Below are 26,313 nucleotides of genomic sequence, written 5' to 3' on the forward strand. Positions count from 1 at the left end.
CTTGGAGAACTGGATATCCATAACCAAAAGAATGAAAGAGGGCCCCTATCTCACTCCCCATACAAGAATCAACTCAAATTGGATCAAAGACCTAAATATAAAAGTCAGGACCATAAAAATACTAGAAGAAAATATAGGAAAACATCTTGAACAGCTTATGGTAGGTGGTAGTTTATTGGACCTTACACACAAAGCATGAGCAACAAAAGGAAAAGTAGCAAAATGGGACCTGCTCAAAATTAAACACTTTTGCATCTCACAGGACTTTGCCAAAAGGGTGAGAAGGCATCCAAGTGAGCTAGTGAAAATATTTGGAAATCACATATCAGATACGGGTTTAATATCCATGAGATATAAAGAATGCTACAATTCAACAATAAAAAGATAAATGACAATTAAAAAATGGGCCAAAGACTTGAATAGACGTTTGTCCAAAGAAGAAATACAATGGCAAAAAAAAAACCTGAAAAAATGTTCAACTTCACTAGCAATTAGTGAAATGCAAATCAAAGCTAGGATGGGATATCATTTCACATCTATTAGAATGACCACTATTAAAAAGACAGAGAAGTACAAGTGTTGGAGAGGATGTGGAGAGATAGAAATACTTTCTCACTATTGATGGGAAGGTAGAATGGTACAGCTGCTGTAGAGGACTGTTTGGCAGATCCTAAAGAAGCTGAATATAGATTTGACATGTAACCTGGCAATATCACTTCTGGGTATATACCCAGAAAAACTGAGAGCAGTGACATGAACAGATATCTGCTTGCCAATGTTCGTTGTGGTGTTTTCCACCATTGCCAAAAGATGGAAGCAATCCAGGTATTCATCAACCAATGAATGGATAAACAAACTGTGGCATATACCTACAGTGGAATATAATGCATTTGTAAGAAGAAATGAAGTCATGAAACAAATGACAACACAGATGAACCAGGAAGACTTTATAGTGAGTGAAACAAGCCAGACACAAATGGACAAATACAATACGATTCTACTATTATGGACTAAATATATTGTGTAATCTCATGGAGTTAATAACTAGAGATGGGTGACCAGAAAATAGAGTGAGGTTAGAGAATGGAAAGCAGAGGTTAACTTGTGCAGAATTGGTAAAAAATGGAAATGGATAGAAAAGGTGAAAACACTAAATAATGTTTGTAACTAGCCGTGCTACAATATGGGTATGACAACAGTTGAAAGGGAAAGTCTAAGGTCTTGTATATTACTAAAAGGAAAGCTAAAAAGTGTAACATGGAACTGTATAGCATAGTAAAACATCATGTGAAATATGAATATGGGTATTATTGTATATATATGACTGTTTTTCTTTGAAAGTAAACAAATTATGTTAATATTACAAGATGTCAATATCAGACAAATAACCAATACCCACATTATGCTAAGTGAAAGAAATCATACACAAAGTACTACATATTGTATGATTCCATTTATATAAAATGTAAATATAAATCAACTTATAAAGATGAAATTAGATGAGTGATTATATATAGGGTCGGGAAGGATAGCGGGATTAAGAAGTGACTGCTAAAGGTTGTGGGAGTTTTTCTTTTTGGAGTAATGAAATTGTAAAATTTTTTGTAATGATGAATGTACAATATTGTGATTATACTAAAAACCTTTGTATACTTTGGAAAAAGGATTGTATGGTATGTGAATATATCTAAATAAAACTGCTTTAAAAATAAAAAGTTGTCTGCAACTTTCAAATGTTTAAACTACAGGGGAGACCACATTGATATGAAGATAGAGGAACCACATAGGTTTATGTGGAGAATATACAGATTGAACTTCATTGCCCAGTTCTTGAATGTTTTTTTCTGTATAAACATTTTCATAATAAATTATGAGGAGAAACCTGTAAAAAAAAAAAGATTAAACATTAAAAGTAATGCTTTTATCACATACAAAAAAATAAACAGATAGTAACTGAAAGAATATTCTCAGAAGATAACTTTGGGAAAGGGTTTTATGTGCTCTGAGTTTGCTATAGTTGTTGCCCTTTGTGGCAAATCTAATAATAAAAATTCACAAATTCATCTTTTTTTGATTGCTTTTATTATTTATGTTTTAAAATAATGATCCATATTTTTTGGCAGTATATTAGTGTCTTCATTTTCTATAAGAGATCTATGGAATAAACATTTTATAGTTTTAATAGTGTCTATTAAACAATGAGAGAGCTAGAAATAAGAGGGGTGTGAAAACTCAAGAGGTATTTTTCAAATATGTGTTCAAGCCCAGTGAATTCTGATAGCTTTTCCAGACTATTCAATGTGTGTATTGTCCTTTCTAATCCTAGTTTTAATGTTTTAATAATTTATCTTTTTTATACAATTACTAGTTGGTAGCTTAACCTAAAGCTTCCCGGTCTGTGTGTGGTAAATAGGTTACAGTTATGGAGAGATGCTGGTTTGTTCAGCTCTCAGGGTGGTTCTGCTGGGCATGGAGTGGCCTGAGTCTTAACTGTGCCTCTAGCCTTGACAATTTTCACGCTTTGACTCCAATGTTCTATATGTAAAAATATTGTTACTTTTAACATGTGCCATGGCATGAAAAAGGTAGGAAATCACTATCTTTAAAGACAGAAGATGGGCTAAATCTTAAATTTTTTAGATAATATTTATTTGATCTCATGAATGGAAGGAAGGGAACTTTCAAATGGTTTAGAATGTTCTTTGTTTTTCATATATACATTTCTTATATCATTTTTAGTTAGTGATTGATTATATTTCTGTCCTTTTCAGTAATTATCAGTCTATTCAAATTTTCTTCTGGGTCAGTTCTGGAAATTTTTATTGTGCGAGGAAATCATCAGTGTCCTCAGGATTTTCAAATTTGTTGCCTATGGTATAACTGAATTGCTTGTGATATAATTTTTTTATACGTAGATTTATTTTCCTCTCTCCTATGAGTATATTCATGTCTCCTTTCTCATTTCTAAACTTGCATATTTTTGGTCTTTCTCTCTTCCTTTTTCATGCCTTCAAAAGGGTGTTATCTGTTTTCTTGCTCTTAAAAAAAACTAACTTTTGGAATTATTCTTTCTAGTTTTTCCCCTATTCCTTTAATTTCAGTTTTTAGTTTTATTCATTGCCTCCTTCCTAGTTTCTTTTTTTATATATTTGTTGTTGTTTTCTCATTACTTAAGGTGGTGCATAGTTAGTTCCTGATTAAATTTCTAGAAGCTACATAGTTCATTAACTTGGAACTGGATGCTGTAGGTAGGACAGTTTTCTTCCTTCTGTACACAGGATTCCTACAAATTAATACTACATACCTGAGACTGAGTATCATATTAATGCTTATGGAGAATTCACGTATCTTTGTACCAAATATTAGAAGTAATTTTTAAATTTTAAAATATTGTTGATTTCTATAAGCAGCAAAGTATCAAAAGACTTTATAGATTATGTAGAAGACTAGTACAGTAAATCAAACGGCATTTCAGTAGACAGAGATTAGGCAAGGATTTATTTTCTTTTCTACCTTAGTTGTTACTTTTTAGTTTTCAGGGAAGGATTTGATAATAGCCTAAATTGTATAGGAAATAACTATAATTCAGAATCATTCTCAATCCTTTTATGCACAGCAGTTCTAAGTGAAATAGATAAGATGGAGTCATTTATCTTCTCTCTCTGTAGTCATGCTCTGTTCTGAGCATGTTCCTCTTCATTTGTCATATCCTAAATATCATGTTTCCTTGATTCCAAAGCTACCTTGGGAACACAGTATGTTATCATGCTCAGACTGGTTTTTTACAATGGGGCAAAGAAAGTTGCCATCGTAAGACAATGTATGCTACTCCAACCGGCCACCATGTGTTCATTGTAAAACCATTATAAGACCAGTGGAAAGAATTCTTATACTGTTTACCTAGTTGGAATTTAAATTTTCCTGGCTGAATTGCTGTTCTTTCTTATCTTTGGTGAGGGTCCAGCTAATGGTACCCACATTATGCCCCAAATGGGTATTAGAGTGTCTGAATGGCCTCCTAAAAAGGATTGCTTCAAGGAACTAACCTGCAAGGCACTATGGGAAATATTATATTTTCATTACCATTGTTATTTTCAGAGGAGGTAGAATAGTTCTTTCATTCTTATTCCAAGTAAGACATCCGGTAAGCCATGAGTTGGGAAAATATATAATCCGTAGAGATATTTTTGTTTAATTAAAGATAGAATAAATTAGTAGAAAAAGATTTGTAATTAGAAGGGTTGATTAGTCAGATTTCTACCAGCACATAGGTAACTTTATATATTCTGAATATATAACTCTTATCAGATATATGATTTGCAACCATTTTCTCCCATTTTCTAAACTGTCTTCACTTTCTTTTTTTTTTTTTTTTTAAGATTTATTTTTATTTATTTAATTCCCCTCCCCTCCCCCTGTTGTCTGTTTTCTGTGTCTTTTTTTGCTGCATCTTGTTTCTTTGTCCGCTTCTGTTGTCATCAGTGGCACGGGAAGTGTGGGCAGCGCCATTCCTCGGCAGGCTGCTCCCTCCTTCGCGCTGGGCGGCTCTCCTTATGGGTGCACTCCTTGCGCGTGGGGCTCCCCTACGCTGGGGACACCCCTGTGTAGCACGGCACTCCTTGCGCGCATCACCACTGCGCATGGGCCAGCTCCACACGGGTCAAGGAGGCCCGGGGCTTGAACCGCGGGCCTCCCATGTGGTAGACGGACGCCCTAACCACTGGGCCAAAGTCCGTTTTCCTGTCTTCACTTTCTTGATAATGTCCTTTGCACAGAAGTTTTAAGTTTGATATAGTTCCAATTTATCTACTTTTGTTGTTGTTCACGTGCTGTTACATATTTTGAGTTTATTTTGAAAGTGTATTAATAGTGCTAAAACACATTAAATGACTGTTGTGTTACTCTTGTAACTATTAATAATTTATTCATTGAAATGTTGAGTAACTAATTTAAGCCAGGTTACATTAATGGTAAATATTGGTACACTGATGAAGGGCATACTTCCTGAGTTAGAGGATCACAAAGTCAGCTAGTGGGAGTAGGGAAGACTATCAATAAATCAGCACTTACAACATAGTAAAAAAAAATGCTATGATTGATATAGATGTGGGTACTGTGGGGACTTTTTTCTCAGATGAAGGATGGGGATGGGGAATATACTGGAACATTTTCTTAGAGAGGGTAAAGTTTGATTCTGTGTCATGAATTATAGCCAACTAGGTAGAGAAGGAGGCAGGGTTGTTCCAGAAAGAAGGAACAGTATGGACAAATGGTTGGAGAGGTGAAACTTCATGACAATTGGGGAGAATTGTAAGTGGGTAAAAGTAGGAGAAAAGGACAGATAAGAAACCTGCTGCAGAATGTATTGAACTTGCTAATAGCTGTTTTCTGTCTTTTAATTCAGGTGAAGGAAATACACAATACCAGTTGTCTTAAGGAATGCTTTTGAAAAGAACTGAAGAGTACAAAATCATTACAATAACTGAGAAGCAAGTTGGTTTTGGAAAAAACTGTATTCTGACGATGCTGTTTGCCTTTGGTTAAAAAGAAAATACAACTCTAGAAGAAGTCATACCTGTATTTTCTATCACTTTGTAAATAACAATGTAATTAGAATTAAACTGGTCTTTCTATTGAGACCTGTAGCTTCTCCTCACAGTAGACATGAGTGACTCAAGGCAGTCACAAGAAGAGAAGCACAAGCTTAGCAGAACTTCTTCAAAGTTCAAGGATCCTCCCAGAATCATGCAGTCTGATGACTATTTTGCTCGAAAGTTTAAAGCTATTAATGGCAACATGGGACCCCCTACTTCTTTAAATGCCTCAAGTTCAAATGAGGGTAGTGTTCCAGCTAATGGTACCCCAGCTGTGCCAAAAATGGGTGTTAGAGCTAGAGTGTCTGAATGGCCTCCTAAAAAGGATTGCTCCAAGGAGCTAGCCTGTAAGGCACTATGGGAAAGCCGTTCTCAGGCCAGTTATGAAAGTGTCACATCCATCATGCAAAATGGGCAAAATGACCAGAGCAATGGTCAGCAAGAGGAGCAGCTTGATCTAGAATTTGTGGAGGCAAAGTATACAGTTGGAGACATTTTTGTTCATTCTCCCCAAAGAGGACTTCATCCTATAAGACAGAGAAGCAATAGTGATGTCACCATTAGTGACATCGATGCTGAAGATGTCTTGGACCAAAATGCAGTGAATCCCAATACTGGGGCGGCCCTCCACAGGGAGTATGGAAGCACATCGTCAATTGATAGACAGGGTTTATCTGGTGAAAACTTTTTTGCTATGCTCAGAGGATACCGAGTAGACAGCTATGACCACAAAGCAACGGCTCCCTTTGGGTTCTCGGAGTTTTTCCCCTGCGATTCTCCAATCTCTCCCAGCCTTCATGCAGCAGCACAGATTTCTAGAGGAGAATTTGTCCGCATCTCAGGATTAGACTACATGGACAGTGCCCTCCTCATGGGGAGAGACGGGGATAAACCTTTCAAACGGAGGCTAAAATCAGAGTCGGTGGAAACATCCCTCTTCCGAAAGCTGCGAACTGTTAAAAGCGAGCATGAAACTTTCAAATTCACGTCTGATCTGGAGGACGGTCGTCTCGAGAGGGGCATTCGCCCTTGGAATTGTCAAAGATGTTTTGCACATTATGATGTCCAGAGCATTTTGTTTAATATCAATGAAGCCATGGCTACAAGGGCTAATGTGGGAAAAAGGAAAAACATAACCACTGGAGCTTCTGCAGCATCCCAGCCTCAGATGCCAGCAGGCCAGGCAGGCAACTGTGAATCCCCATTGGGAAGCAAGGAGGATCTCAACTCAAAAGAAAATCTGGATGCTGATGAGGGTGATGGGAAAAGTAATGACCTCGTCCTGAGTTGTCCTTACTTTAGAAATGAAACAGGGGGAGAAGGTGACAGGCGGATTGCTCTCTCTCGGGCCAACTCATCATCTTTCAGTTCTGGGGAAAGTTGCTCCTTTGAGTCGTCTCTCAGCTCTCACTGCACAAATGCAGGTGTCTCGGTTTTGGAGGTGCCGAGAGAAAACCAGCCTATTCACCGGGAGAAAGTGAAACGCTACATCATAGAACACATTGATCTTGGGGCCTACTATTACCGCAAATTCTTCTATGGGAAAGGTAAGGAAGAGCCTTGATTGTGTTGTGTATCTCAGGGATAATCTCATCATTTGAAAGAGTTGATTTCCTTTGCTCTCCAGGCCCAATTGAAATGTTTGCTTTGTGTTGGCACAACTTCATCAGTGCCTTGAGGTGACAGTGTTCAAGGCCATAGTACGCTAGTCACTGAGGCTCGTTCTCCGATACCGTCCCTCCATCACTGCCACACCAATGCCTCCCATAGAATTCCCCACTTTCCTGCCTTTGCTGATATGTAATTCTTCCTCCCTGCCTGCCTGTTTGTGGTGATGTGACCATCACAAATGTCAGGCCTGATTGAGAGTTTTCCTTTTTTTTGAGGTACCAGGACCTCATATATGGGAAGCTGACACTCAACCACTGAGCAACATCGGCTCCCCTCAGTTTTTTTTCTTTGCTTGTTGTTTTGTTTTTAGGAGGCACCAGGGGTTGAACCCAGGACCTCTCATGTGGGAAGCAGGTGCTCAACTGCTTGAGTCACATCCATGCCCGAGAGTTTTCCTTTTTAAGAAGTTTTCCCTGATCAATTCTATCCCTCTCTAATCTTTTATGCTGTTTATGATTAATTCTATTTCTTCCCTCTAGTCTTTTCTGTATTTTTCTCCTACAGCTTTGCTTTATGCTTTCAATTTTATGTCTTCACAGCTCCTACTACATTGCTGTGTGTATTGGAAGTGTTAAATAAATCTTTGGTGAAAGAATGCATGAGTTAAAATAGACAAATTTAGTTTTCATCTCAGTTTTACAAATGACCTTAAATATTGATACAAATAATTCTCTGTGTTAGTTTAGAAATACTCTAATCCTATATAAGATACATTATTTTTCATTTTATTTGTATCTTCAGGCCTGTGACAGATGCTGTTTTAGTCAGTCAAAGGGGTACTGATGCAAAGTACCAGGACTCTGTTGGTTTTTATAAAGGATATTTATTTGGGGTATAAGCTTAAAGTCACAAGACCCTAAAGAGTCCATTCAAGGTACCATAAGAGGTACTTTCTCATCCAAAGTCGTTGGCGACATGTTGAAGCAAGATGGTGGGCGATATCCATGAGGGTTCAGCCTTCCTCTTTTCTCTTTAGGCTCCATGGTCCCAGCTTCTTCCAGTCTCAGCTTAGGCTGGCATAGGGCTCATCTCTCTTCCTCTGGGGCTCATTTCTTTCTGGACTCAACTGCTCTGGTCTCTTCACAAGGTCAGCTGTAAACTCTCAGGCTCATCTCTCTTCCAGGGCTGCAGGATCTTCTCTTTGTATCCTCTCTTTGTGGCTACTTCCATATGAACCTCTTTTATCAGCCTACCAAGGGGACTGGGACTCAACGCTGAGTCACACTCTAAGAAAGTGGTTGAGTCAAACCCCTAATCTTAACATACTTTAATCAAAGACATCTCAGTTCAATCTAATAATCAAGGGTATCACACCCAGAAACAGACCAGTTTACAAATATAATCAAATATCTTTTTGGAATTCATAAATAATATCAAGTTGCCACACATTCATTCTTTAGAGGTCATGTAGTTGAATCCTCAGCCTTTAAAAAGTGTCCTAAATCAGGGACTTGAATCTGCTCTGTTTTAGAGACTTCCAGAGACACCAGTTATGTCAGTAATACATGCCAGACAAAAGCAATCAGAGTATCTCTCATTGCCTTCTTACTAGGTCCAGTTTGCCTCCTTCTGCCTGCCTTATAACATCTTTTTCAGGACTTGTGTTTTTTAGCTTTGCCCCACTCTGGCCCACCAGACTTTGATGTTCCTCCTTCTGCCCCTTAGAGAATGAGTAATTCTGCCACTAGCATGAATAATTGCAAGCAGTCTGTACTTTGGATTTATTTAGTATTGATTTCTATCTTTAGAATGTTTGAATATTTTCTTTAACTCCAGTTGTTCCTTTATGGGGTTGGGGGACAAAAAGAGGGTGTTACTCAGACTTCAAGAAGTTGTTTAGCCCACTTACATTCCTTTCAATATTATAATCAAAATTGAGCCTTTTTATTATTTTTACTTCATGGACTATAGACTTGAAAGAATTTGTTTGCTAAAGGAATTGCAATTATTAAATCAATAACTTGTTCCCTGTTTTGGCATCAATCCAGATTTAACCAGTCATCCCCAATCATAGTATGAAATCATGCAAAACACTGAAATGATTATGATGTTGGATAAACAATATAGCTAAATAAACAAATACTTGTACTGCTACTTGCCTCTTACTTTGAGTTGTCTCTCTGTACTCATATCCAGGATTAACAACATAATGAAATAATGGGACTGAAAAAATTTTGTCAACAGGGCCTAGACTACCAGTTGTGTCCGCTCCCCATCTCCCACTCCCATTTCAATCAAGGCACTTGGTATAAATGTGAGTTATATCATTCCAGTCAGTAGTGCATGCTGTGAAAATAACTCATGGCCCTCATGCCTGTGTTTATCTCAGGGCAGCATATTATGAAACACTGTTCAGAGATGGTCTCTAAGTAAAAGTTATTTTTCAAAAAGGAGATTATGGGGAATTAGACTACCTAATTCAGAATTTTTTGTTGATGAAGCCATGGCATCCAAATAGTATCAATGAAATAAAATCTCTTAGAATGATTATGCCCTAAAATCCTCAGGTAATGAGCCATTCTGGCTAGCAGAGTTTTGTCAAGAGTCTGTGATTTGCCCTTTAAAATAACAGAACTTAAAATTTTATATATATATAAAACACATATTTATGCAAATTCTTAGTGCCAACCTCTCATTAGCACTCTCTTGCACATCTTGAGTGTATTAAGATCCTTCTCTGCCTTCTCAAAGTACACAGAATGAAAAGTTGATATTTTGTGGATCATCTGATTCATTAAGATCTTTAGGATCTATTCCATGAGATGATTTTAGGTTGTTGGATTCTATTAGTTCTCTTAACCAGGTTTGTAGTTTTCTCTTGAACTCTCAATCGCTGTTTGATAGTTTTAGAGTTCTCTGTCAGTGATTTGTTTTCTCCCCCTTTTCTGATTTGCTCATTATGATTTCCAGGGCCTTGGAAATGACATAATCAAACTTGTTAGATTTGAATATGAAAAAAAAAAATTAGCTCCAAATACAAATCTGTGCATGAATTGCTGTGTGTGATGGTGGATATATCTGTGGGCAGTGCAGGGACCCAGGGCTTGCTTCTTACTTTCTGGTTCTGGCTTTGCTGTGTGAATCTTTGAACTCGCCAGGCAGCTGAATTCTAAACTACTGTCCTCATACGGTAGAATAAACTTGATTCTGCACTGGGCTTTCTGGCCTTGGGTAAATCCTCTGCCTTTGCAAAGCCTCTCTTTTTTTCACCTTCAAAATGAGGGAGTGGGGCCATGATCCTGAGGTCACTTTTGCCTTTAATGTCCTGTCATTCTGAGGAGGGTGCTGCCAGTGCCAGCTAATGGAATCTCTGGGCTGGGAAGGAGCGGCTGGAGAGAGAGAATAAAGCTGAGTGTCAGCCTCCCTACTCTTTCTCCAGAACAGCTGTGAGCTCTGCCCTGGTTTCTCCTATATTTAGCTCTTCCCCTGTGGCCCAGCGAGACTTGAAAATTAAATTGGTTGCAATAGCATCTGCCGTTGCTCCTGTTGGTTGCTTTGTGGAGCCATTAAGATCTAAAGGCAGAAGCAGCAACCCAGATTCTTGGGTGGTCACGTACGGTGGGAGCTCAAAGGGTGTGGGAAAGAGACGGCAGGAGCCTCACACCCTGACTTCAGTCACCAGACACTGCCCTGTTAGAGCTCTTTTATTTGTAGACCCATCACAGGTTGTGCGAACATCATTGGTTTTTTGTTGTTGTTAAAAAGGAAAAAGAGACTCTAGACAGACTGTCATGGATACAGTGATTTTGCAGAAAACTCTTTTCTTTTTTCTTTTCCTTTTTCTCTTGTCCTTTCAGAGTATTTTGCCTTGGAAGTAGGCTTTCAAGGATCTGTTGATACTTTCCTGAGTGCTTTTCTTTTTTTCCTATTTTTCAGTTCGGTGTGAAACTTTATTTTCAAAAGAACTAAATGGCTCCCAATCACTGGGAAATGTTTAAAGTAAAGAACTTTAATAATGTGGTTTCCTCTTTATTAGATAGTTAATATGAGATGACTGCTTTGTATGTGTAAGTGTATGAGGTATGTTTCCATGACAAGCACTAGAAGGCTTTTAAAATAACTTTGTAAAAGGATTTATGAAGGGGAGTGGCCTGCCACAGTAAACTGTGTAGCAACATCTCTTGTCCAGGCAAATCCATCTTTATGTAGCCTTCACTGAAACAGCATTTTAAAAGAAAGTTGTGATTGAAGTGAACACAGCAGATGCTCATAATGTTTGTTACTTTCACTGGTGATGACCATGAGGAAAAATTGCTGTGTTGCCATGTTGTTGTTTCTTTGATGGAACCTGTAGTGAAACTGCTGACTGCTTCTTCCCTGATTTTCCCATTTGAGAAACAGTGACATAGGGCCCTTAGGATCCGGATCCCAGTTGAACTTCACAACTGATTGGCCATGTGGCCACTGCAAGTTTGATCGGATGCCTCAGTGTTTGTTTTATCACTGCAGCAGGCTTGGCCTCCTAATCTTCTCCAGCATTTAGAGCAGCTGCGCAGCCACAGTGCTAAAGCCTGAGAAAAGTGAGGGAATGAAAAGGCCCTTGTGGACTCCCGCTTGATGGTGAATGTTTTTACTTTTTAAGACCTTGTCCACCTACTGGTTTACTGAGATGTTCTAAAACTTTTCTGTGCCCTACTTGGTATCACACAGACAGGAATAGCTCTAGGAGGTTAAGTAAGTACTTTTTGGATAAAGAATTTAAAGAATAAAACCTTGGTCTCCTTGGTAACTTGCTGAGTGAAGTGAAAAATGGTGAAATTATTTTCTGACCCTTGGGAGAGTGTTGTGTTCCCACAGCCATTCCGCTGGTGCAGTGATGTGTGTGTGTGGCCTGTGACAGTATACGTGTATTCTCTTTTAGAATTTTTAAACAGTATTGATCACTATAGGAAAATAAAATGTAGAGAGCACAAAGGAAAAAGAAACAAAACACCCCAGAAACCTATCAGATAAAATTATTCTCAATAATTGTTTTATTCTTATTGGCTTTTTCTGGTGTGAATAAAATTATGTAGATGGAATCTAAACTTTTGCTTTTGCTGTGGAACTTGCTTTTAACGATCACCCTGCCATATCATTATGTATAAAGCTCCATCAGCATTTTAATAATCATGATGAGTTATCATTATCTATCATGGGTACGTGGGGAGATAGCAGGTATTTGTCAACCTTGATCTAGGCAGATGCATTAATAACTATTTGCTTTGTTAGAGAAATAGTCCTATCAGCTGGATAGAATCAGAGCGATAAAAGAACAAAGATTTTTTTACCCCCTTTTAGATGCAGTACACTTACAAAATAATATTAGATACATTGTATGTTCATTTTACCAAGGAATCATTACTTGCAAAGTAAATCATCATTATAAGAATTTAAGTTACTTTAAATAATATCTCCATTTGAGTGTACGTTGTACTTTTAGTTACTTCCAAAGAATAGCATATGGAAAGAGGGAAAGGAAGCCTGATAATGGAGAAACTAGGCAATCTGTCTCAGCCAGGTGATCAACGTTAATATCAGCAATGATAAGTTATGCTGATAACATGTACCTGTGATATGGTATGATGAGAATGGTAGCTTTTCCTTCATGATCTTCTTTACCCAAACCTATAACCCTGGTCTAATCATGAGAAAAATATCACACAAATCCCACTTGAGGAATAGTGTATAAAATACATGACCAATACTCTTCAAAACTGTCACACTCATCAAAAACATGGTAAGTCTAAGAAACTTTCACAGCCAAGAGGAGCCTAAGGAGACATAAGGGCTAAATTTAAGGTTGTATCTTGGATGTGATCATTCTGGAACAGAAAATAGACCTGCTGTTAACTAAGGAAAACTGAATAAAGTGTGGACTTCAGTTAATAATAGTGTATCAATATTGGTTCATTAATTGTGATGAATGTACCAAAGTAATATAAGGTGTTAACAGTTAGGGAAACTGGATGAGGGGTATACAGGACCTCTGTCATCTTTGCAGGTTGTCTGTAAATCTAAAACTATTTAAAAGGAGCTTATTTAAAATTTTTCTTTAAAAATTAAGGGGAGCAGATACGGCTCAAGCAATTGAGCGCCTTCTTCCAACAAGGGAGGTCCTGGATTTGGTTCCCAGTGCCTCCTAGAAATAAGGACAAAATGACAAGCAAACAAAGAAATCAACTCCGGGGAGCCAGTGTGGCTTCAGTGGTTGAGAACCAACTTGCCATATATGAGGTCCTGGGTTCAATCGCTGGTCCTGTTACCTCAAAAAAACAAAACAAACAAAAATTAGGCCATAAATGCTCTGCGTGTATTTAAATTGAGAGTCTATTTATTTAAAACAAGAAGAAAAAAAAATGAATTGATACATAGCTCTTATAAGTAACACACCTACAGGTTTTTAACATTACTTTATCATAGGAGTCCTAAAGGCAGCCCACTCCTCTGTGTATTTCAAATAGAGTAAAACTGACAAAATGTCAATTATCCACAGCCTCTTCCTGCACGTACATCTGTTGTATGCCCTGAGTATCTTTCTGAAATTTACCTTGAGGGGGGAGAAGATTAAGCTTTGGAATTTACTTTTTCTTCTATCTTTATTGAAATACAAAAAAGACATTGGCTTTGAATTTGCCCTTGAAAATCTGCTGGATAAGTTGAGTTGGCTGTGCACTATGGCTTAGGATGTCCCAGGTTCCTCAGCTCCCAAATCTCCACTGAACCTGTTGAATAAGGCTTCTGTGCCCAACTCGTTTTTTACCTTGGGATTTTCTATAACAAGTCCAAGAAAAGAAATACATATCTTTTAGAAACCCTTTGTAGAGGAGCTTCATTTGGTTTTCTAGGGACGATTTTGCAGTGTGTATTTAAAGATAATCCTAGTTTGACCAGTTTTTTTCTCCCCTCTGGTCTGATGCTTTAGGGTGTCCTAGTCCTATGGTTCTGTCTGCCCCAGTGATTTTCTTTCTTTGTTTCTTTTAGAAGAAGTGTTCCAGAGAGAAGTTCTTTGATTTCTCCTTCCCATTTTAGCTTCACAAGACTTATGGGGATGGGAGCAGGTTGGAATCCTTTTAAGAGCTTTTAGCTATTTCAGAATGAATGGGTCTCCAACAAAAGCCATATCCATATCACACATAAATTTACCCAGCCCAGGGCTGTGCCACTTGTACCTCCTGTAGATACAGGCAACTCACATGGGACTAATTCCCCTGTGGGATTTAGAACACATGCACGGATTTTCAGAGCCTCTCTTCTATCAAAACTTTTAAGATCATTATTTTTCCAGTTCTTTTTCCTAACTCCATGTAAGCACATCCCTTTCTCCAGGGATAATCTTTGTCGTTAGTGTTTTAACTGAAGAATAATACACGTAAATCTGCTAAATGAATAAATAAATAGATTCTTCTAGAATTTGTGCAGTTGTCCTCTCTCATTTTCTTGACACTAGCTTACTATTATGTTGCTGGGGGATTATCTTTTCTATCAGTAGTAGACAAAGTGACTGTCCATTTCATTTTAGTTGGAGATGTACTTTTGGTAACTGAATGGCTGGAGAAGAGTTGGTTCACATTCCAACTCAGCTTTGGGCAAGGCCTTGAACTTTTTGTGCCTCACTTATCTCTAAGATGAGGGTAATAATAAATACCTCATGTAAAGAGATAGAACAGTGCCTGCCACATAGCTTGTACCACTCAAGTGTTTCTTAAATAAATTTGCAAGACTTTTCCCTTAAAAAGAAACTATTGTTCACACCACTGGTACAGTTTATATAGGGTGGTACTTAATTTTAATGGTTAAAAGATGAAGAGAGAAAGTGGTGGAGAGAACCATATGGCAGGGTGGACTCTGGGGAAAGGTGTCTTGTGAAGTCTGCCACCCCTTTCTAAAAGCATTCACTTAAGTTTCACTAATGTGATAGTTGTAGGCAGAAGTATACCTTTACATATCAAATGAACTTCAGTGCTGAGTGATGCATGGCTGCATTTGCTTTGAATTTCATGCCTGGTGACTTTTTTTTCCCTGGTTTTATACAGTCATTGAAGAAAATTAATAAGGAGTTGGACACTATTAAATTCAAGCGGGTGAACTGAGTACCATCTAACAATAGTACTATTCTAAGGTATAAATTCCTCCCTTAGAGGACATAATCAGATAAATTCTTAATCTCTCTGCCTAGCCAGTATTGCCTCCACAAACAGAGCTCCCATTGAGCTTGGAGGGTAGCACTTAGCAGGAAGGAATCACCCAGCTGCACATGGGATTCAACATTGTGAGTTATCGTTGCATCAGTTCCATGTGACTGGCAGTGGAAAAACACTAGGTCTTTCTATTTTGCATATATGCTCTAGTGGGGCAGTCACAGTTTCATCCATTGCAGCATTTTAGGGACTTGTGAAGGTTTATGTGTTATTTCCATTCAATTTGCTCTCTGGCTCCAAAAGTCTCTTCATCAGTTATTTAGGAGGAGGAACCAATGCTTTATCATTTGTCTAGGAAGAGGGATCATTGCTCTAGAATATCTGTGGAGTTTGCCAGATGTGACTGTTAGCTAGAAAACTTCCTAGCATTTTGCTAACTGAATAGTCAGAAGCAGAGGTCTCTGCAACACAAGATCTCAGAGAACCTAGAAACTTAGTAAAACCTGCCTGTATTTGCTCAGATCCAAAATTTATTTCACTGTCAGCCCTACCTAGAAAATAAAATAAAAGCTGGACAGCTGTCTCCTTTATTAATGGTCCCCATCTCAATTTTTATATAGTGAATTCTTAGCCAACTTTGCTTTCTTGCTCTGCTAATGTAGTATCCTCCTTCCCAATCTTTTGGTAAATATTATTAAAAAGTAAGGATTATTAAAGGAAGCATTTGATAAGCTAAAGGAACCATTTGAAAAGCTGTCTTCTCCAAGTCTCACTTTTTTGTCTAGGTTTCTTTACAGTTGTGTCTTTCAGGATACAGTCTTTATGTTCAGGACAGATTTATTGCATCTTCTTGAAGCTTTGTGTTCCTTTTACTATATTAATTGACTTTTATAATTTAAACTACTACATGAATTTCTTCATCCTTGAGTTGCTTTATATGAGACAACTTCTAGAACCAGACCCACATTGTCACAGTAAATTGTGACCTTGGGAAAATTACTTACCTGCTTCAGTTCTATCATCTGTGAAATGGGCATAATAATAGTGGAATCTCTTCATAAGTAGGGAAGAAAATGTGAGTTGATTTATATAATCTAAATTTGATATTGTTATAACATTGTAATGTCTCTGATTTTTTAAGCTTGGGTAATGTGTTAATTAAATTTTCCCCAAAGAAACCACACAGCAAGATGCATCTTTTTTTTTCTATAAAATCAAATTCAATAATTTAAACTTTGAAACATTAGCAGGGTACCTGACGTTTCTTGAGGTTATCTAATGACTTTTAATGTTTTCATCATTGGTGAAAGCAGATTCTCTCATTTTATTCATATAGTTACCGGATTTTATTTAGTTTCTTGGCTATGCTGTAGAAATGAATTTCAAGAGCACGCTGGATGAGTTAGGCCAGTAATTTTTTCAGGTAGGGAGGGAAGAGAAATGGGAGAAAATAACAGATCAGGGGTCTCAGATAGAGAGGAAGGGGTTGAAAAGTAATAAAGAGGGCTGATTTATAGGCCACAGTTCCCCATTATAGGTTACGAGTGCCCAGTTTTTACTTGTGTGGTCATGTGGCAGAGGAAAAATGGCAAGAGCAGCACACAGAGGGCAGGAACAGTCCAGAGGCAAGAGAGCAGGGCGCACTCAGGCCTCGCGGTCTGCTTTACAAACTATTAATTATTCCACCCCTTTGCTAATGGCAGGGGAGGGGTTCTAGCTGTTTGCTGTTTTGATTGATCACCCCACCTATCAATCCCCCAATGAGGACCCAATGATAAAGTCCTTGGGAAGTATATGTGGCTTTTCTTTGCTTCCAGAAGAAGTCTTTCTTCTGGATAGCAGAATCTTGGGGGTGGGGGTCTTCTGGCAGCCATCTTGGGGGTTATTGATGTCCACATGGACTGTCAGGTTCCAGATCTGTCTTTTGATTCCCTATTTTAGTAGCCTGCTTCAGTGTTTTGTTTCTTCACTGTCCCCTTTTGACTTTTTCTTTAAAATTCCTAGAATGTTATGAACAGGGAAGGTGATTTAACATGCAGCAGACAATTGTTTGGAGAGAAAAGTGAAAGAAGATAAAGCTCAGGTAGGAATCTAGAGAGCAGCCATCTGCACCCTGGAAGTAACCCAGATCTGCAATGAGCAGACAATTAAATGATCACCTCGCCATCAAAAGAACAAAGGACCTTTAAACTCCATTTTATGGGGAACAAAATAAGAAAGCTTCTGCCATGCATATTAATAAAGTAAAGAACTATAGGGCACAGATCAAAAGTTGCCTGTGGGTTTGGTATACTTAAAAATGGTGCTGTGGCCCACTTGGTGCTAACACCTTTGATAAATATTTAAGGCGCATCTGTGAGTAATTCTTTTGCGTGCATGACCTCAGGGGCCCACATAGAGTTGTGATCCATTCCTGTCCAATTTATTTATTTTTATTTATTTTATTTTTTTCTCCCTCCCCCCCTACCTCCCGTTATCTGCTCTCTGTGTCCATTCACTGTGTGTTCTTTTATGTCCATTTGCATTCTTGTCATGTGGCACTGGGAAACTGTTGCTTTTTTTTGTTGCGTCATCTTGCTGAGTCAGCTGTCCGTGTCCTGAGCGGGCTGCACTTTTTTTGCAATGGGATAGCTCTCCTATGGGGCGTACTCCTTGCGTGTGGGGCACTCCTACACGGGGGACACACCTGCATGGCATGGCACTCCTTGCGTGCATCAGCACTGTGCATGGGTCATCTTACCACATGGGTCAGGAGGCCCTGGGTTTGAACCCTGGACCCTCCATATGGTAGGCAGATGCTCTGTCAGTTGAGCCACAACCACTTCCCCCTGTCCAATTTATTAATGATGAAACAAATAAATCCCCCTCCCAAGATATTGCAGGACCTAGAAACAGTCTTTGGACCCATGTAATTTCCCTCCCTTCCCCCAAACACACACCCTTTTTTTTCCCTCTTCCAAGTTAGAATTTTTTCTTTACTGAACAGCCAGAGTGCACCATAGAGAGTCACAGAATCTCATTTTCTGCACTACAGTCCTGTTAACAATTTTTAAAAAATCTTGTCCTGTTGTATTTGCATGATATATGGATTTTCCCTAAGCTTATCAACAGTCTTTTCACACCTTCCTTTCTGCCACAAAGGGATTTTATTTGATTCACCTTTGAAGCAATTTATGGAAATCATCTGCTTGGAATAAGGAGAAACTCTGGTTGGGTGAGGATCTAAATGTAAGGTTTTGTCTTGTCCTCTGTCCACAGATGGAAATAGGTTCTTGTAATATAAATTAACAAGTGATCTTTCACGAAAGGGATTCAGCATATCTTTTGAAAGAGTTAACTTTTTTCCCTCCGATGTCTGTGGGAGGCAGCGTGGTCTATGTTCCCATCTTCATCATATGTAGAGATGCCCTTTTGAAAGATAGATAGCATCTTACATTATTCAGCAGAAGAATTTGATTTCTTTAGAAACACAATCAGGTAACCTATTATATTACTTGGTTAAACTGGAAGCATGGAGAAATCACTTAGAAAACAACTACGGAAGCATAAAAGTTGCTAAGCGCAAGGGTTTGATGCTTGTAGGTAGCAGAAACTTCTCTCTACTTGCATTTTTTTAAAAAGTGTATTTCATGTAGACAGAGAGAAATTGGAAATGAGAGTGGAGCTTGGGTTGGGAGCTAGGCATAACATTTTCACCAATTTGTCTGCCATCTTTAGTGAAGAAGGTATTACGTAAATATTGGGTGCCCAAACTTGAAATTATTTTCTGATAGAAATTATTCAGTGAAATATTTTCTATGCCACTGTTTTCTTAGACTATATGAATGTAATTTAACCTCTTCCAGGTATTATAAGTCAGCATTTTAAGATTGAAAGTGTGGCTCACCTTCAGGATGACTCTTGGACTGTGTGGGAAGGACTGTTGGGCTCCAAATTAAAATGCTCCATAATACTATGTTTATTTTATATGCATTCCCATTTGGTTTAGTTTTTCTGTCAGTAGTATGTTTGCCTTCAACTACAATGTCCCTTCCAGGTTAATGATAATAATTATATAAAAAACATATTGGGGGAGGGAGGGTGTCAAGTTTAAGAAAGGTTTGTAACTAACCCAAGTTTAAGCAGATGATAAGTAGTAGAGCCCAAATTCAGAAACCATCAGATTTATTAGAATTATGAGTACAATAAGAGTTAATGGGCTTAGGACTGTAGTTAAATATGCCAAATTTAAAACACACGTTATCTCTCTCCCTTCCAAAATCCCACTGTAACAGCAAAGGAAGAAAAAAAGGCGGTGGGGGTGGGGGTTAAAACCATTAAGGAAAAGAGAACTAGAGAGAAGCAACAGAATGTAAGAGATGCCAAAACTGATCAAGATCAGTCTTAGTAGACAGGAGAGAGCCAGTCTTCCCCCATTCCTGAGCTCTAGTGAGTGATGTGCAGTGGGAATAGGCCATTAAGAAGTCAGTTCATGGAAACGGACTTGGCCCAGTGGTTAGGGCGTCCGTCTACCACATGGGAGGTCCACGGTTCAAACCCCGGGCCTCCTTGACCCGTGTGCAGCTGGCCCACGCGCAGTGCTGATGCGTGCAAGGAGTGCCCTGCCACGAAGGGTGTTCCCCGCGTAGGGGAGCCCCACGCGCAAGAAGTGCACCCGTAAGGAGAGCCACCCAGCACGAAACAAAGTGCAGCCTGCCCAGGAATGGCGCCGCCCACACTTCCGGTGCCGCTGACGACAACAGACGCGGACAAAGAAACAAGATGCAGCAAATAGACACAGAGAATAGACAACCGGGGGGGGGGGGGGGGGTATTAAATAAATCTTTTTTTTTAAAAAAAAAAAAGAAGTCAGTTCATGCCACAGAACCAGAAACCTCTGAAGAATGAGCTATGGGGGTGAAAACAGGGAAATGGTTAAAAGTTTTTAAAAGGCCCATTCTCTTGTCCCCTATAACCAAATTACTGTTTCTCCCCTACCAAGGCAGAAAACCTGCATAGCCAAGGGTGTGAATAAAGCACTTAACTAAAAACAAGCGTATTAAGTAAAAGTTAACACAGTGAGATGGCCAGCCTCATTCCCCTATTTGGAGAAATACTTCTAGGCAAGAGAATGAAAAAATCTTCCCTGGGGATATTGACCAGCTCAAGAAAATAAAGACCTTCCTATACTGATAGCTGGTGTTTCCCCAACAAAGCAGTCTGTTACCTGCCTGATTAGTCCAATACGAAGTAAACTTTAAGGCTAGATGACTCACTAAAGATAAAGATTTCATAATGATCAAAGAGCCAATTCCCTAAATTTGTAGCACCAAATAATATAGCCTTAAAGTATATAAAACAAAAACTTATTCTGGAAGGAGAAATAATCCACAAGCTTGACTGAAGACTTTTAATACCTCTGTTAATAACTGATAGAATAAGCAGAGAAAAAAATCATTAAAAAGGCTTGAACAACATGATTAAGAAATGACCTAAACTACATCCAGCAGAATACTGCCAAATACACATACTTGTCAAGTGCACATGAGGGTGAAAGAGACAGTGTGCTAGGCCATAAAGCAAGTTTTAACAGCTTGCGAAGGAATGAGATCATAGACAGTATCCTCTGAACACTATGGAAATAAGCTAGACATAATACCAAAAAGTTAGCTGGAATATCACCAAATGTTTGAAAAGAAGAAAGCACAGTGGGGATTAAATAATATTTTGAATTGAATGGTAGTGAAAATACAATATATTGAAACTTGTAGGAAGCCACTCAGAATATACTTGGAAATTTTTAGCTTTAAATGCATATATTAGAAAAGGAGAAGTCAGTGGTTTAAATATACAATTTAAAAAGTATAAAATGAACAAAAAAAAAATTGAACAAAAGATATAAAGAGCAGAAATTTTTGAAATAGAAAACATAGGATCAGCAAAGGTGAAAGTTGGTATTTTTTGAAAATGAAAATTGATAAGAACCTAGAAAAACTGATCAAAAAGAAATAAAAGTAGGCCCAAATTGACAAAAAAGTGTATTTGCTATACTTTCTACTATATTTGGTAAAAAGATGAGGCCATTACAATAAATCTGAAAATGGACATATTCCTAAAACATACCCCTCTCCCCACACACAAAAGTTAATCCATTAAAACACTTTCACTCCAGGCTCAAATGGCTTTACCTGTGCTTTCTTATAGACTTTTAAGGAAAAAAATCATACACAGACTTTTCTGGAGAAGGAAAATGAGGGAATGTATCCTAATTTTATGAGTCCATTATAATCTTGATACCACTACCTGGTATGGATTTTATTGGAAAGTAACATTACATACCAATCTTTCATACACAGACATAAAAAATCCTAACAAAATTTCAGAAGATTGTATACCTACATGTACATATATTTACACATATATATGTGTGTATGTGTATATGTATTCAAGGAATGTATGTTTAGTCTTAAGTTAAAAAATCAATAATTCACCATATTAATAGAATAAATTAGAAAAGTCATATGATCATTTCAACAGTTACCGAAACAGCACTTGATAAAATTCAACAGGAATGCATGATTAAAAAAGAATTTTCCTTAAGCTAGGAATAGAGGGGATCTTCTGTATAATCTAATAAAAGATACTCTACACAAAATAACTACAACAAACATGCTTAATGGCAAATCTTATTTGCTATCACCACTTCAGTTCTAGCCTGACAATAAGGCAAGAAATGAAGGTATAATATTGGAAAGGAAGAAATCTGACACTAGTCACAGATATTATTGCTCTTTACATAGAAAAATCCAAAGGACTTTAAAACTATTTAGTAAATGAATTTGTCCTAGTCACTGGATACATGGTACAAAAGTCAATCTTGTCTGTATATTAGAAACGTACAATTAGAAAATTAAAATGTGAAGATACCATTTACATATCATCATAAAATGTCAGGTATCTAGGACTAAATTTAAAGGTGTGCATGACCGCTACAGTAAGCTATAAAACATTACCAAGAGAATTTGAAAATCTAAATAAATGGAGGATATAACATATCATGGTCATGGATTAGAAAATTCAATATTGAGAAAGAATTGAAAGAATTGTTTTGTGGAAATAGAGTTAAGAGTGAGGAAGGATGCTATGGACTACTGTGGTTTTTTAAACAAAGAGAACAATTTGGATTTTTTTAACTGGGTGAATATATTTATATGTTAAAATAGAGGAGATGAGTTTTGTGACATTTGTTTTGACTATGTAAACAACATTTCCCCCCCGGATTTTTGGTTCTATGATGAATATTTGTGGTGCTTCCATTGTACATCTTGCTTACTCTTATCACAGAACTTAGAATGTGTAGTTGTTTACTGTTTAATCACACCCCCACACACAAGACTATAAACATTTTGAAGTAGGCACTGTGTCTTATTTAATAATGTATCCCCAGTATTAATCAGTTTCTGATACACAGTAAGACATATCCCATGCTCAATATTTGAATGAATGAACTAAATAGAATTGAATTAAATGTGTGTTATAGGTTGAATAATGGCCCCAAAGATATCTAGGTCCTAATCCCTGGAATAGATGACTATTACTTTATATGGCAAGGGAGTTGTTGGTGAATAAAGCTGCTGTAAACATCCACATACAGGTTTTTGCGTGAGATTAAGTTTTAGTGCACTTTGAGCAAACATACAAGCATAGAATTGCTGGGTCATGTGTATGTATGGTAACCTCTATTTAAAAAACCGCCAAATGGTGTTCCAAAATGACTGAACCATTTTGTATTCTCACCAGCCATGTATAGGAGTTCCAGTTGCTCAGTATCCCCTTAAATCTTTTTTCTCTAATTTCCTTTATAGTTTAGCTTCCTTTCATTTCTCAAATACAGCTAAAGCACTTGTTAAATGTGAGAGCAATCCACATATTCAGGTTTTAGTTGTCAGGGATTCAAATTAGTGATTTGTATACTAGAGCTGTCAATTTTTTGTTAGGTTTTTTGCTTATTTCTTGCTACCTAAAATAATTTGAAGTTCTCTTGATTCCTGTTATGTGGTTCACCAATGCCTTACAGGGAACTGACTTTTTTTTCCTAGGTGCTTCTTGAATTGTGTTCTGAGAAGCAAGCTTTTGCCTGATTAATTGGTTGTGTGTTCTGTGTGTGTTTCTTAATGCATTTGGCTTATGATAAATAACCCTTGGAGATAAAACCAAAGTTTTTGTCATTACAATTCACTAACTGCAATGAAGAATATTCTAAACTGATTAAAGATGCATTTTCCACAAAATCTAGTATAATGCCATGGGTCCAATAGTCACTAATACCAATTTAAGGAAATAATGAAATGATAATGTGCTTAATAGTCTGAAGTTAGACAATAACTTCTAGTCTCTGTTTCTGTTAAGTATTTTGTAACCTGTGTTTTTAATTGTATTGATTAAGGTCTGTTCTCTTCAAACCCAGACTTTGCATTATGTAAGTTTTATTTCACTGGAGTTGTTCACATTTTCAACAGTCAACTTGGCTATTATCGTACATGGGATAGTACAGGAACATGTTATCTGTTGGGGGAGGAGAGGGGAAAGCTTGTTTACTTTTGTCCAGACTACATTAAGTCAATAGGTCACTTTTCAACTCTTCAAATAGTTTACTTGCTGTTTAGAAACTGGCTCTAAGGAGAAATAATGTCAGTATTAATCTCATTTGGTTGGAAGCAGTAAAAAGTCAATTATTTCCTTTTTCAATATTAGACAATATTCATTAATGGCTGTGAATAACCTTTGCTTGGAGTGATACAGCTGCTGTTTTCCTCTGTTGAGCCATCCAAATTTCTACTTTCTGAATAACATTTCTTACTCCTCAAAAATTGTTGTGGTAGAAAATGTTAGTATGTGTAAAAGCCTTTGAAATGCCTATGGCTTTCTTCAAACTTCTAAATGTTCAATATAGTATTTTTTTTTCTTTTTAACTGAAAATTAAGAATCAGGAAAGATTGGCCACAACTAAAAAGGTGACATTCAGAAGGGATAAATGTGATGTCTTGCATTTAACAGTGAAAAAATCAATTTTATAAGTGTACACCTTGGAGAACTGACCCAGCAGCAGTTCATTAAGAGATAAATGAATAACACCTGGGGGTTTGAGCTTACCACCTGCTCTGCATGCATTATTGGTGTGATGGGGCTGCTAAAAATAGATAAAATTTTAAGCTGCATTAATATATACATAATTGTTCCCTCTATTTTTCATGGGTCAAATCCCATTTTAAGTGTTGTATTAAGTTTGGGTTGTCTAAGAGGACAAAGGTTTAAAAGTTTGGAAGTTGCAGTGACTCACTAACAAGAAACCTGACCAGATAGTCCAGAGTGAATTGTTGATGAAGTAGTGAACTTCCCCTCCTAGAAAGAGTTCAGACTAGAATATTAGTTTCATGAGTGTGGATTTTCCTATACTGTTCACCCTGTGTCTTCATTGCTAAAATAGTGCCTGGCACATTGTAGATTCACAGTTGTTGAAGGTATAAAAATGGAAGACTAAGAATTATCCCTTAGGAAGGATGGTCTCAAGGAGATTTCTGTGTTGGAGGGGCACGATGGTCTCAAAAGTCCATTCCTACACTGAGCTGTATGGTTTTAAATTCCTCAAGGATCAGTGAATGATTATTTGAAAGAAATGATTAACTGATAACATGTAAGCTAAATTATTGTATTAGTAGAGATAATTTGACCTCAGCCACTTCATGAGTTTTTAATTATCATTTTTATTTTTCATATTCATAAACTATACATTCCATCTAGAGTATACAATCACTGGCATCTGGTATAATCATGGTTGTGCATTCAGCACGTTAGTCAGTATTAGAGCATTTTCATTACTCCAAAGGAAACAACAAAAGAAAAAAACAAGACCTCACACCTTAGTAGTCACCTCTCAGTCTTTCTGTCTTTCTCCTGCTGTACATAACTACTGTCACGACTTTTTATGTATTTCTATCTGTTACTAAATTTTGCTTCAGGTTATTAGGTGGTTTAGTGACATGGTAATGAATGGGTGATCTTTACCACCCTACTGATCGCCAAGATGGATTTGGCTAGTCTGAGTAGCTGAGTGAGGAAATCCCTGGTGCCCTCTTTCAGTTAAGAAGGAGACCATCCCAGATGCAGGAGAACTGTTTTCTGTAATGTTATACAGTATCTATGTTCTTCTTGAACATTTGTAAGAGTGGCAACACACTCTTTCCAGTGATGCTGTTTACCTAATACAAAAATCATAACTTTGCAGGTGCATCTGCTGCTCATGAACTAGTAAAGCAATAAGAGGAGGAAGTAACAGATAATGAGATATAAAAGCGTATCTGATGTGCTTTGGTAATGTATCGACTACATAGTGGGATATCATTTTATATCCAGATCAATGTTGTATTTCTTAAGATATTTGGTATGCAGGCCACAAGATATCCACCCTTGCTCTTGGTTTCTTTCTGGTTTGTGTGTGGGTGTATTGTTTTTGTTTTTGTTTTGCTTTGTTTTGTTTTTTGATGCAATTGATCTCTTTCATTTTAGAGCACCAAAACTACTTTGGAATAGATGAAAACCTTGGCCCTGTGGCAATAAGCATCCGGAGAGAGAAGGTCGAAGATGCCAAGGAGAAAGAAGGGTCCCAATTCAACTATCGGGTAGCTTTTAGGACTAGTGAGGTAATGGAGCTGCTGTACATTGTTGCTGTCCTTGAGCTAAAGTCTAAAGACAGATGAAAACCTTTAACTACCTGGTGGGGAGATATCCTCTTGAGAACTTGTTGGCCTACTGGTATTGTGACTTCTGTTAATGAGTCACCACTGACTGGTGTAAAGATTTGTACATGCAAGTGTCTCTATGATTGACTTAGAGGACATAAAAATGACCACAGATATCAGTTTATATACAAATATTAGATTTAATGGTTA

At 37.6% G+C, this 26,313-nt stretch overlaps 1 protein-coding gene across 7 annotated transcripts in view; it reads left to right on the top strand.

Annotated features, from left to right (window-relative positions):
• Positions 1 to 26,313, top strand: part of SIPA1L2 (signal induced proliferation associated 1 like 2) — a 245,073-nt gene that overhangs the window by 124,549 nt on the left and 94,211 nt on the right. For all 7 annotated transcript variants that reach the window (XM_058309532.2, XM_071207373.1, XM_058309533.2 and 4 more), the window contains 2 exons: positions 5,405 to 7,141; positions 25,931 to 26,064. In XM_058309532.2, coding sequence (XP_058165515.1) covers positions 5,665 to 7,141; positions 25,931 to 26,064 — 1,611 coding nt within the window. In that variant the 5' untranslated portion in view covers positions 5,405 to 5,664. The remainder of the gene's footprint in view (positions 1 to 5,404; positions 7,142 to 25,930; positions 26,065 to 26,313) is intronic.

This window comes from Dasypus novemcinctus, chromosome 13 (genome assembly GCF_030445035.2).
Source record: "Dasypus novemcinctus isolate mDasNov1 chromosome 13, mDasNov1.1.hap2, whole genome shotgun sequence".
NCBI lineage: Eukaryota > Metazoa > Chordata > Mammalia > Cingulata > Dasypodidae > Dasypus > Dasypus novemcinctus.